Source organism: Eublepharis macularius, chromosome 12, assembly GCF_028583425.1.
Source record: "Eublepharis macularius isolate TG4126 chromosome 12, MPM_Emac_v1.0, whole genome shotgun sequence".
Taxonomy (NCBI): Eukaryota; Metazoa; Chordata; class Lepidosauria; order Squamata; family Eublepharidae; genus Eublepharis; species Eublepharis macularius.
This window is the reverse complement of record NC_072801.1, coordinates 21,470,896-21,484,485: the sequence shown is the minus strand read 5'-3', so window position 1 is coordinate 21,484,485 and position 13,590 is coordinate 21,470,896. Positions and strand designations below refer to the sequence as shown.

Sequence of the window (13,590 nt, the reverse complement as noted above, 5' to 3'; positions counted from 1 at the left end):
TGATCCTCGCATTTCAAGTGCCTGGCTTGTGTGTTATCTTTTACAACTTTCTGCACTCTTTGAGTGCAATCCTAAAGACACTTTCCTGGGAGTAAGCCCCATTGAATAGACTTGAGTATGATTCTGAGTAGACCTGCTTAGGATTGCTCTCTTTGCTGACTTTGCCAGCTGCACCTTCTCCCTGGTTCTTCCATTAATGTTTGATGTGACAAGCAGCCATATGAGAGAGGAAGAATTCTCTACTACTGCTACTCCCTTCCCCCTTTGGAATGTTTCCACTTCTTTTGAATGCACAGTTTTATAAAATTAATTGGGAACGTAACATGTAGCTAAAATCCTAGCCATGTTGAGCAGTTTCAAAGCTGCAGTTACCTTTTTTTCAAGAGGCTATTCCTAGCAAGCATATGCATGAAATATACCCATTTAAACCATGCTTTATTGATTTCGTATTTCCAAAATCAAATATACTGGCCAACTTCTTTTGGCTACTTGAAAGAATTCTTGAACATGTAAAATTAACATGGCTCCCCCTTCTTTGGCTTTGTTGACTAAACATAACTGAAACATGTTGTATTGGATCCCGATTGAATTCCAGAGGTCTTTTAAATTAAATATATTCTGTAAAAAAAAAAGTAACCATACGCATTCACCAGATAAACTTATTATGTGACATAGCCACATAGCCACAGTTATGTGCGTAGTGTGGGTGGTGCACTTGAATACATACTTGTGTTCAATGATCTGGTGTTTGACACAACTAGGGAATCTTACAACAGTCTTCATCATGAGTAAATGCCTACTCTCCCCACAAGAGGTCACATTGGCATAAGACTTTCAGCATGGGAGAAGAGGAGCAATTTATGAATTCATTTTATGACAGCCACAAAGCCTGATTCTCAAATTTTTCACCCTGGTTGTACACCTGCAGTTTTTTAATGGCCACCTGAAAAGGTTGTCAACGAACCAGCCTCATGCATTAGCAAACTTGAATTGTACAGGTACACCACCTGGAGATTCAGGATCAAACATAGTGCCCTGCCAATGATGTGTGTGTTCAGACCTGAGTTTGCTTCCAAATAATGAGCAGAAAAGACCTAAAAATGTCCCAGGGTTTGGCTTTGAAGGCACATGGTGTGGCTTCCTTGATGAAGTTAATCAGGTCTGGGTCCATACAGGACCTGGGTGGGAGATTTTCTGAGAAACCCTAAGCACACTGCATTGAGTTACAAGAAGGAAGAAAAGTGATCAAATAGTTAAGGTAGTGAACACATAAAGGGAAAGCTAGGCTTTCATATTTCTTTTTAGGACACTGCTATTTGGGTTTTGCTCTGCTTATCTCTCATAGAGACTCAAGATGTATGTTAGTCTGTCTGTAGCAGTAGAAAAGAGTAAGGGTCCAGTAGCACCTATATGACTAACAAAATTTGTGGTAAGGTATGAGCTTTTGTGAGTCACAGTTCACTTCTTCAAATACGGCTAGAATGTGAGTCCATCTGTCCTTGTATTTTGGAGAGTGGAGTGATTTCAGATGCTGAATGACAATAGCCGGTGAATGACAGTAGCAGGCATGATTGGATAGGGTGGGGTAGTGGGTGTGAAGAAATCAGCATTGGTAATGCAACAGGAAGCCTAGGTCTTGATTCAGTCTAGGTGGATGCATTGTCTTGAACTTCGTTATCATTTGCAATTCAGCAGTCTCTCTTTCTAATCTCCCTTTGAAACTCCTCTGCAGGATAACTGCTACTTTTAAATCAAAACCGGAATGTCCTGGAAGGTTAAAATGTTTCCCCACTTTTTTTAAAATGTTTTAGTTTCCGATGTCAGACTTATGCCCATTAATTCTTTGTTGAAGGGACTGGGTGGAAGGGCATTGCTGACACGAGGGCATAAATCACATTAGAGGATGAGCGGGAGCACGAACCCGAGATGGTGCAGAGACTCAAAGCAGGCACAAGCCACAAAGGCACTTACGGCCTTTCTGATGTTAGTGGGGAGTTCTAGGCTGTTGTGGTTGCTCTACTTGCTAGGAGCAGAGCTTGGCATAAATCGGGACAACCTGCTTTGTGTGGGTAGCAGCCTAGGTTAAATCAAGGCGCTGAGTGAGTGCTATATCCCGAGGGGAAATCTTCCACGCCTCGCCAGGATCATGTTTTAAACCAAGCCTGAGTCCAGCTAGAGGGAGTGGAGCTTGCATCTTTAAGTCACCGTGTCTGGGACTGAGCGCTCATGTTGTTGTAATCCGCTGGTTTTCAGGGGGCTGCCTACCGACAGGTACATGTGGAGCGATGCTTCTGGCCTGCAGGAATGCACAAAAGCGAACACTAAACCTCCGTCGCCACAGTGGTTATGGGTAAGTTGACCCTGTCTTGATGGAAGTTGTTCTGGTAGGAAAGGTACCTTTTTGATACTTCCTGGTTAGCTGGGCTCAAATCCCTCCACCGCCTTTTGGCTAGGTGTTTTTTGGCAACGCACCCTCTTCTGGCTTTTCACCTGGGTGTTGCAAAGAATGAAAGGAAGACTGAATCAGTATTGGTTACGGGCAGGCTGTAGTTAGTCCCATTCATCGCTTCTGCAGATGTCTGGGTAATCCTTTTTGGACACCTGCAGAAGGGGTGATCCAGGTGGCATTTGAACATTCTGGAAATCTACCACCAAAATCTGAGAGTGAGCTCTTTCTGCGGGCAAGAGCTGATGATATTTGGTGGGACGTTTGGTGGCCTCAGGTCTCTGGAGAGGCAGCCTGTAATTGCTGTGTTTTTTAAGCACGCCACATGCTCCCTTCTGACCTCTCGAGCTTTCCAGTTCCAGATGAGCATGCAGAATCTCCCTGCACCGCTTATGCATATGCAGCCCATAGCTGTGTATGTAAAGCGGTGTGGACCGGACCCCAGTCTAACCTTAGCATTGAAAAGGGTGATGTCCTAAAACCAACCAGTCAGGAGCAAGGATGTGGCTCTGAAGTAGAGCATCTGCCTTGTGTGCAGAAGGTCCCAGGTTCAATCCTCAGCAGCTCCAGTTAAGACAAAAGAGGATCAGGCAGTAGATGCTTTAGAAATGCTCTGCCCAAGACCCTGGAGAGCTGATGCCAGTCAGAGTAGGTAAGACTGATCTTGAGTGACCAATCTTTTTTATTTATTTATATATGTTGGATTTATATTCCGCCCTCCCCACACCAGCAGGCTCAGGGCGGATTACAACCATATATAGTTTAAAATACATTAGATAGTTAATATCAATAAAAACATCCAAATTTACACAATTTCGTCTGACCTGGTAGAAGGCAGTTTCATGTGCCTGCTTTGAAAAGAAGGCTGTGTCCCGTCCCCGCCCTCTCTGCAGCTTCCATGGTTACTGTGGATGATTCCAGCAGTAGATCCCTAATGGGGGTGGGGAATTGCTTCTGGTAGGATCCTCTCCCAAGCACAGCCTTTTCCTTTCCCTCCATGAACTTGGCAGCCCCCACCCTCGCAGTTGGAGATCTAGGGATTTAAGCCACCCTGAAGTCATCAAGAAGGCCTGGGAAATTTGAGTCATGTCACAGACGTGGCTCAAAATCACAGTCTTGATTTTGGCTACTCTCTGAGTCTCCACTCTGCTTTACTGGGTCGTTTCTGCATCATCAGGTTACATTTTGTTTTAGCAAAATGGTCGTCACTTTATTACTGCATTTGAACTGTATGCTTCTTTTCACATTTCTGCTACGCATACCCTGTTGTATTGTTTACTGTCCATCTCACTGTGTAATCCCCCTTGGGTCTCATTGAGAAAGGCGGACTATAAATAACATAAATAAATACCAGCAGGGAGACGTGCACACAGGAGGTGATCTTGCTGGTGTTTGCCAGGGTGCCTTTGAGTCAAATAGGAAGGGGGAAACTGTTTGCAAAATTGGGTCCCCAAATCTCTGGGGCGAGAGGGGGGAGAGCAGAGATGCAGGAGCAGTTGCAGCCACCATTTCCGTGCACTTCGAGTCCCCAAGCGATGTCACAGGCCGCCATGGATGGTGAGGCTTAAGCTGCTGGGGAGCGTACGTGTGTCGAGAATGACCTGCCGCTGTTGGCAAAGCTCTGCCCACGAACCCGACTGCTGTCCTTCCAAGCAAGGAGACCTCTGTGCAATACGTGGTAACCACCTGTAACCACAAATGGTAATGATAACAAAATCAGAAGTTGGGCCAGGAAGTGTTGTTTTCAGTGCTGAAGGAACATTCCCTTGGAAGCCATCCAGTGCCCTGGGCAAAGTACAGGGGAGGAACAAAGCCCCATTCTTTCTCTCCCTTGAAAGAAAACGCATCTGAATGCCTTTCCTTTATGCAATCTAGGTCTCTGACTGGTCCATTGATTTTAGCGTTTCGGGTGGAACTGATCGGGAAGGCTGGCAGTACGCGGCTGACTTTCCAGCGTAAGAACTCCCCTTGTCATTCTTTTACCTGCCTGGGTAGCGCAGTTCAACACCCCTCTGTCTCCAGAATGAAGGGTGGCTTTTAAATTGTACAAGGTCAGGTAACACAAGCAGACCACAGCCTGTTTAGAATGACCCCAGCATAGGGTTTTTGTGTGTGTGTGTGTTTGAATTTTCTTTATTTAAACTATAAACTATACACCATAACATAATAAACAATAAACATAGAGAATAAGAAAAAAACACCATTCTAAACATGACACACTAACAACACATATATCTATAAAATTAAGAGGAAAAGAGAAAACAGAAAAAAACCCTTAAATTACACTACAAGTTGAGTTCCGATTTTCTCCGCAACAAGTATATATCATTTCTAGAGTCCCACTTATTCTAAGTTAGTCACAAGACCCCTCTTTTTTTCTATTGTTCATGTTTCTTAATCCCTAAATCCAGGTGTCAACAAATCCTTGTTTGGGTTTGTTTGTTTTAAAGTGAAGACTTGATTGAAGGGTTGGAGCATCTTCCTTATGAGGAAAGGCTGGCGATGGAGAGTTTGAGAGTTCGCAGTTTAGAACAGATACATAGGCGTGATGGAAGCACATTAGTAGTGATTCCGCACACGTTGGATAATGCACTTCCAATCCTCTTTATAGATCATTTGGAACGGATTTTTTCGTGTGCGGAACAAAAAATCCACCTCAAACGGTTGATAAAGTGCATTATCCAACGTGTGCGGAATCAGCCTAGATCTGTGCCTGGTACAGAGAAGGTGTGGGGAGGGAACCTTTTTTTCCCTCCATAATGCTAGAAATCACAGGGGAGCCTGCTTCATGAAATTAAAGGCAAAAATTCAGAGAAGACAAAAGGATGTGTGTCTTTGTGTTAGTGGCTAATTAAATTGTGGAATTCAGTACTGCAAGAAGTAGCGTTGGCTGCTAGTTTAGGTGGCTTTAGAGGGAATTTAGACAAATTCATGGAGAGTAGATCTATTGCTGCCTACTAGTCTTGCCTAGAACCAGCACCTCACCTTTGTCTACTGGCCTTTCGCAAGACTTTGGCCATAAAGCATTGCTTGTTTGCAAGGGAGGTTTTGGGGGGGGGGCAGGGAGCAGAATTAGATTCAGGAGCCCCGTGGCGCAGAGTGGTAAGCTGCAGTACTGCAGCCCAAGCTCTGCTCATGACCTGAGTTCGATCCTGGCGGAAGCCGGGTTCAAGTAGCCGGCTCAAGATTGACTCAGCTTTCCATCCTTCTGAGGTCGGTAAAATGAGTACCCAGTTTCCTGGGGGTAAAGTGTAGATGACTGAGAAAGGCAATGGCAAACCACCCCATAACAAAAAGTCTGCCAAGAAAATGTTGTGATGCGGCATCCCCCCATGGGTCAGTAATGATTCAGTGCTTGCACTTTACCTTAGGATTACATTCACGTCGGATGGACTTTGATGTGCATCCTAATCTATACTATGTATGTTTTTAACTTGCACGGGTTCCTTCTGGACTGTAGACAGAGTGATCCTACAGACTTGAGACAGAGTGAAGTCCCACAATGAAGCGTGAAGCACAGCAGGTAGAAGGCACTGCTCTGTTGACCAGGCAGGAGCCAGAAGACCAGGTAGAGGAGACACCTTCACTGAAAGAGAGCAGTTGCCTTAGGATCATTCAGGAGTTCCCTTGAAGGGAGTCTTTTAAAACTCTCGTCTTCCTTCCTGGCAGGTCTTATCACGGACAGAAAACAATGAAGGATTTTGTGCGGCGGAGGCGATGGGCCAGGTAAAACCCTTGGTATTTCAAAACAACTCTCGGTACATTTCAAGAATACTGCTCTTTTCTTCCTTTGCACGTACATTCTTTCCTCCTCCCCCCTCCCTTTTAAAATTTTGATTCTATTCCAGTGACAACTTCATTACTCTTGACTTCCTTTCTAGGGAGGCAGTGGAAGTTACAAAGGGCTGACACTGGTGTTGATCCAAACTATGATTAAAGCACTGGGAAGGGGTCTGGATGCAGATTCCTCCGTCCTTCTCCTATTCGCATAGGGCTGAGGCCTGCAATAATCTTAGGCTCTGAGCTGTTATTAAGGGACCACTTGCAAATCATAGACTACATTCAGACATCACAATAAACCCCAGTTTGATCAGATGCCAGTGAATTGCAAAGTCTGAACACAGGCAGTTTTCAGAGAATTAGATCCCCCCCCCCCCGCAAAAAAAACTTGGATTTCAAGCTCAGGTTTGTGGCTGGCCATTGAATCAGATGAATAGGTTGTTGAGCGCTCTGTGCTGGAGATCTTGTAAGCAGGAAGGCACGACCCTACATATGTGGTGGGAATGCCATCTCATTCAGGAATTTTGGAGAGTAGTTCACAAAGAGATATCCAACATGGTGGGTCTTTCGTTGCCATACTCTCTGGAATTTCTCCTATTGGATTTTTGGCCCAACTCTTTGCTAGATAGGAATACTAGGTCTCTTGTTTCAATGTTGGTTGCCTCTGCTCGTTTGGTTATCGCTACAAATTGGAAATCCCTCATAGGCCGCCCCATTGCTAAAAAAATGGTATCAGAAAATCTGGGAGCAATATTTGATGGGTAGGATTATGCACAATCCGTTTTCTGGGAACTTGCATATGGTAGTCCCTTTATTCGAGTATGATAAAATATGGAAACCAGTTTTAGATGTTTTAAATGCCAAAGATGTAATCCCCTCAATGAAACAAAGTTTAAATGCCTATTTATTGTAATTCTTGGGTTTTTAACAGTTTGCCAAGGGCTGTTTTGATTATTTCTTTTATGGTTTAATTTTAATTGTTTTCTTATTTGTATTTTATGGTTCTATTGTTTCTTATATTAAATCTTTTTTTTTAAAAAGTTTGTGGCTGGACTTTTAAACTGCAATTTGTACCAATTGCCGTTTTTGTTTTATCTGAGATCATGAGCTACAAGTTCGGTAGCACCACTGCATGTTGTGGCCCCCTGGCTGCAAGGATAATTTCCAAATTTGGAGGAGGAGGGGGTGGACTGGGAAGTTTTGTCAAAGGAGGACAGAGCTTCTCTTCTCTGTATGGCTCCCTGTTTCTTGTTCCTGCTCTCGTATTTGCTTTAGCTCTGCTTCCAAAAAAAGCCCTGACCTGGATAGCCCAAGACAGCCTGATTTCATCAGATCTTAGAAGCTAAGCAGAGTCAGCTTTGGTTAGGAATTGGATGGGAAACCTCTGACGAAGACCAGGGTTCCAGAGGCAGGCGATGGCAAACCACCTTTGTTAGTGTCCTGCCATGAAAATCCCACCAGGAGTTCGCCGTAAATCAGTTATGACTTGAAGGCAGCATATCATCTTTCTGCTTCCAAAGAGAGCCCCTTGTATGATTTGAATATTCAACCAACACGGCATCATTCTCTCTCTTTCTCCCCACTCCTTCACTAATCTGTAAAATACACATTCTGTAATTAACTGCTTTAATCCTACAAATCTGTTTATTGCCTGTCTGGGTGTTTGCCTTTGTGATTGCAGATTCAGCCATTTGTGGGTCCCCAGTTCCTTGTGGTTAAGCAAACGGTTGTAGATCCTGTACTTTCTGGGAACTGCAGTTACTTTGCCTTCAGGCTTGGAATAATTTCTCTCTCTCCTTTTCAGCTTCTTCGCTTCAGTTTGGGTTTGAAATAGACCTGAATTTATGGGTTAGGAAGTAAGGAGAACAGTCTGCGTGTCTCTGATTTTGCAGGATCATTTCCATTGTATCTTACTTGTTTAGGTACATCCTTTTAAAAACGTGAGGAGAGTCAAAAGGGAGGGGAGATTTCTTTTCACCCTGCAGTGTTGCTGATGCAGAAGAAAAGGGAAAGCTGCAAATGTTTGAAACTGGCTGGGCTTGTCCCTGTGACTTCCTGGCTTGCAGAAGTCCTCCCACAGGTTTAATCTTCCATGCGGGCTTGGCCTGATTGGAAAGAGATGTGAGCCACGTGGTGCTCCCTGCAGTCGGCCTCCCATTTCAGATGAGGGTCACGATTAACTGCGTGTGCATTGTGGCCTGACCAGGAATCTGTAACCCAAAATATAATGTAATCGCTACCATTGTTTTATTTTGTTATGTATATTGCTCTGTTGTGCTCTGCTCTGAGCCCGCTTGCGGCGAGAGCAGACTAAAAATATAAATAAAAGCGCACCCCATCAGCAGATGCAGGAGCCGGGGGGCTGGTCTGAGCACAGTGCTGGCTGCATGGGAATGCCACATGGGGCAAGTTTATTTTACATGCCCGTGTTGCTTGTAAAATCAGTCCTTCGACAGAGTAGAAAAGGATGGAAATCCAACAGTGAGCGAGACAAATTTGTTAAGAGTCCACACGAGTGTAGGGAGTGGCGTGTTGGGTGCTGACGAAACAGGCCTGGGTTCAGAATCCCACTCCGTCATGGAATCTTGTGGGTGACTTTGGGCCAGACATTTTCCCAGCAGAACGTACCTCCCGGAATTCAAGATAAGGGGAGGGGGCAGGTGTGGAGACTCTGGCTATGCTGCTGTCAGCTCCCAGGTGTATAAAAATGTGAACGACTTCCCGGTTGCAATGCAGATATTTTCCATTTTTAGCAAATAGCTCTTCATTGTGGGTCTAGCCAGTGCGCCGTCCTGTCTGGAGAACACTCTCCTCAACCTAAGACCTTCAAGCAAAAACAACCCTCAAAAAATCCTAAAGAAAAAATGCTGGGATTACTTCTTCTCTTGGTTTTTCTCCCCCCACCCTTAGGAAATGCAAAATTGTCACCAGTGGGCCTTGGCTGGAAGTGCCTCCCATAGCCTTATGGGACGTCTCCATCATTCCTGAATTACCCACTGCCAAAGAAGAATGTGTCGCGCTCTGGGCCATCAGCGACAAGGGAGACGTGCTCTGCCGGCTGAACATCACTCGGCAAAACCCAGCTGTAAGCCTCTGTGTGTGCTTTCTCTGCCCCTCCCTTGGTTTGTATATGAATGTGTAACAAGCCTCAAGATTGTCCATGAGGCTTTTTTGAATCCGTGTCTCTCCTCCTTGAGTCCATTTTCTCCTCTTGAAAGCATCCAAGGTCCATTTCTCAGATTAACTTGGACGAGGGGAATCAATGAGTCCTTTATTTATTTAAAACATTTATTATCCACTTTTCATCAAAAAGGAACTCAAAGCACCTTACAATATAAAATCTAAATGAACAAATATTAAAAATCCATTTAAAAAACAGATTTAAAAGCACAGTTAAAATATATGAAAAGTAGTTAAGCAAAAGCTGTCCTAAATAAAAGTCTTCAGCTGCCTCCCGCAGATAGAGTGTGGCATCCAGGCATGCTTCCCTGGAGAGATTGTTCCAGGATTGTGGGGCTACCACTGAAAAGGCCCTCTCCCCTGGACCCACCAACCAAGCTTCTTTGGTTAATGCGACAGTCAGGAGGGCCTTTCCCTGTGGTCTTAACTCTCAGGCAGGTACATGCGGGAGAAGAGGATCCTTCATATATCCCAGTCCCAAGCCATGTAGGGCTTTAAAAGATAAAACCAACACCTTTATGAATCCAAATTGTCTGTTTTCAGCCACACTAGAGAGCCCCTTCTTTTTCTTAATGGCTTTTCCTGTGGAATGGCCCAGGATCATGCAGAGTTCAGAGGCTTGTTGAGTTTTTCTGATGCGTGTCTAATAGTTCAGTGCTCGGCTGCGTTTGTATTTTTATGACTTGAGATTTTGTTTTTAACTGATTCACACTGCTTTGAGTCCCGTTGATCAGAAAAGTAAGTAATTGGGGCAGATATTTCTGTGGTACAGCTGAAAAAAACCCACCCAAATAGTGTGCATTTATCTAGAGACCAATAATCGCACCAAATGTCAGAAACTAGCCCCGCTTGGGTTTGGGGTGTGAACTAGCCAGGTTTAACCTTGAGTTCCTCCCACACTCCCTCCCCAAGATGGTTTCTTGCCTCCAAGCCGCAGTTGGTTGAAATGCCTCAGTTGAGAGTCACAAACAAATTGTGGTTTCTTTCAAACCAGGAAATCTTCGATCTTACCTCCTCGTGCGAGACTGAGGAGAACCCAAACTCATTCTTATCCCAAATGAAACAGAGTGAGTTTGTTTGACATCTCCAGCTGTAGAGTTCATCATGTCGGTGATTGTAAGGGCTCCCAAGGTTCCTGTTCATTACATTTGAGAAACAGGGACTCCACAGTTCTAATGTTAACTCTAAAAGTTGCCTGGGGAACATTTTATGTGATGGACAGTCCTGCACTCTGGAACCACAGGGTTTTTTTGTCCTTCCTAAATGTTTAGGAAACAGCTGTATAGGATTGTATTGGACACTCTTAGCATTGCTGCTGCACTCTGTGATTCTGCAGCCTTGCCCCCGATTGAGAACTACTTGACAGATGAGGGCAGTTCTCCAATATTTTTGCCTCTGCCCGAATTCCAAAGATCACTCAGGTTCTGTAAAGTGCATACTCTCTCTACAATTAGGGTTCTTCTTGGCTACACGTGGGGACCGACCAGCCGTTCATCTCAGTATCCATAGGAGGGTTCCACCAGGTCTGGGCTGTCGCTCGAGACGGCTCCGCCTTCTATCGTGGCTCGGTCTCGCCGAAGAAACCAGAAGGTAAGGGCACTGCTTAGTCCGCCATTGGTTTTTGCTCTGGGTGAGTCTGTGCTTTTAAGTGTTACGTTGGAGACTTGCTCTTTGATTTTCTGACTCCTTTTAACCTTAAAAAGCTGCTGCTGTTTAGAAAGCAGGGCATATGATACATTTGGGCCATGTCTCCAGACTTAAGCTGATTCCACACAAGTTGGATAATGCCAATCCTCTTTAGAGATCATTTGGAACTGAATTTTTCGAGTGCGAAACAAAAAAGCCACTTCCAAACGATAGCTAAAGTGCATTGAAAGTGGATTATCCAACGTGTGTGGAATCAGCCAGAGAGGGGTTTAACTCTTCCTCCAAACACATATTATTTGGTTGGAAGATACCTCCATGCCCTCTTAGCTGATGTTCATCCCAGTAGTGAAGAAGGCAGATATCAGAAATATACCTGTCTTTGCACTGGTTAATGGTAGCTCATGGAAGGTGATATCCATTGGAATAAAGGACTTAAGCCTCCTCTCCAGTGAGGGCTAGATCATGCAGATGTATCACGGTATCCTTCTTAAGACTAAAAAAAAAATACATCCGGAACATTTGTTCTCCTGATCCAGCTGCAGCCCAGTTCTCACTGAGGTGGCAAATTTATGTCTGGGCTCCATCAATTCAAATGGCAAGTGGGGGGTTCATACAATGGTGTGCTCTTTTGTACAAAAGCATTCCTCGTGCATGGAAAACCAGCAAAGAAAAAAGCAGTCTGTGCTGCCTAGCTTTTCCCTTGACCTACTAATTTTCTATTGGCAGGGATTTTAAAAGGACAGGGATGATGTGATCTAGCCTAAGCCCTTAGGAAAAAATAACGTGCCACTGAGTTGCAACCAACTCATGGTGACCCTGTTTACGGGGCATTGCGGACAAGAGATGAGCAGAGGTGGTTTGCCATTGCCTGCAACCTCGGTCTTCTTTGGTGGTCTCCCATCCAAGCTCTGATAAGCTGGGCTAAGCTGAATCCCTTAGAGCAGGGGGGATAATTCTACTGGGCGAATTGTTTGCACTGGGTGTTTCTGAGAACCAGTTCGGTGTAATGGTTAAGAGCTGGAGAGAACCAGGTTTGATTCCCCACTCCTCCGCTTGAAGCCAGCGGGGTGACCTTGGATCCTTCACAGCTTCTAGGAACTCTCTCAGCCCCACCCACCTCACAGGGTGATTATTGTTGTGGGGATAATAATAATAGTTTGTAAACCGCTCTGAGTGGGTGTTAAGTCATCCTGAACACAGTATATAAATCGAATGTTGTTGTTGTTGTTGTTACCAGGGCTCATTTTGAGGGGGAACGCGCAGGAACGCAGTTCTGGTAGTTTTCCAAAGAGGTCACATGTCAGGTGGCCCCACCCACCTGATTTTTGGCCATTTGGGGCCTGTTTTCGGCCTGTATTTGGCCCAAAATGTCCAGGACCGGGCCTAAAACAGCCAGGATAGGTCCCAAAACAGCCAGGATCGGGCCTCTGATGGGTGGTGGATCACTCTCCCGCTCAGCAGTGGCCCAATTCTGACTATTTTGGGCCCCTTTTTGCCATTTTGGGCCCAATTTCGGCCCAGAATGGCCAGGATTCGGTCCAAAACAGCCAGGATAGGTGATGTCAGGGGGTGTGGCACATGCAGATCAGTTATGCTAATGACATACTTCTGGAGATAGCAAGGGGTGTGGCATATGCTAATGAGTTATGCTGATGAGTTCCTGCAGCTCTTTTTCTACGAAATGACCCCTGGTTGTTCCTATTATATTAAGTTGGGCTGTGTATCACAACACACTTTCTCCATCCAGTTGAATTAGTGTGTGTGTTTTCACTTCTTTTTTTAATGCATATATTATCGTGCAGGGGATTGCTGGTACCACATTCGTTCTCCTCCAAAGCAGAAGTTAAAACAAGTTTCTGTCGGACGGACGGCCGTGTTTGCAGTGGATAAAAACGGTGAGGATTTTAACTCCTGTTCACTTCTTCATCCCATTCACCTGTGAGATTTGTGGATGATATAAAACAAGAGAGGAACTTTAGATGTGTCAGTGGATCAAAACAGTATCCATATACAAAAAACCCTGGACTGATAGTGCCATTGTAATACTGTCGTTTATAGGTAATCTGTGGTATCGTCAGGGAATCACACCCAACTATCCTCAAGGATCCAGCTGGGACCACATTTCAAACAACGTCCGGAAAGTTTCTGTCGGGCCTTTGGACCAGGTCTGAGTTCAGCATCAAATATTTTCTTTCAATTGTGTCTGGATAAGATCCATCTGTTTAGTAAAGCCAGGGCTTTTTTTTCAGCAGGAACGCAGTGGAACAGAGTTCCGGAACCTCTTGAAAATGGTCACATGGCCAGTGGCCCCGCCCCCTGATCTCCAGACAGAGGGGAGTTGAGATTGCCCTCAACTCCCCTCTGTCTGGAGATCAGGGGGCGGGGCCACCAGCCATGTGACCATTTTCTCCTAGGGCAACCCACTGAGTTCCACCACCCCTTTTCCCAGAAAAAAAGCCCTGAGTAAAGCCTATGTTACGAGTTTCATTTCCCCTCCTTTAAATATCATATTGCTTCTGGGGCAGGAGGGCAAAGCT

At 45.0% G+C, this 13,590-nt stretch overlaps 1 protein-coding gene across 4 annotated transcripts in view; it reads left to right on the top strand.

Moving 5' to 3' along the window:
• TECPR1 (tectonin beta-propeller repeat containing 1) overlaps window positions 1-13,590 on the top strand; it is a 56,898-nt gene that overhangs the window by 30,625 nt on the left and 12,683 nt on the right. For 3 of the 4 annotated variants that reach the window (XM_054993507.1, XM_054993506.1, XM_054993508.1), the window contains exons 17-23: window positions 2,254-2,350; window positions 4,322-4,401; window positions 6,116-6,172; window positions 9,137-9,311; window positions 10,861-10,996; window positions 12,856-12,948; window positions 13,112-13,218. In XM_054993507.1, coding sequence (XP_054849482.1) covers window positions 2,254-2,350; window positions 4,322-4,401; window positions 6,116-6,172; window positions 9,137-9,311; window positions 10,861-10,996; window positions 12,856-12,948; window positions 13,112-13,218 — 745 coding nt within the window. Of the gene's footprint in view, window positions 1-2,253; window positions 2,351-4,321; window positions 4,402-6,115; window positions 6,173-6,327; window positions 6,386-9,136; window positions 9,312-10,860; window positions 10,997-12,855; window positions 12,949-13,111; window positions 13,219-13,590 lie in introns of those variants that run through there. The other variant, XM_054993509.1, reaches the window with a different exon arrangement.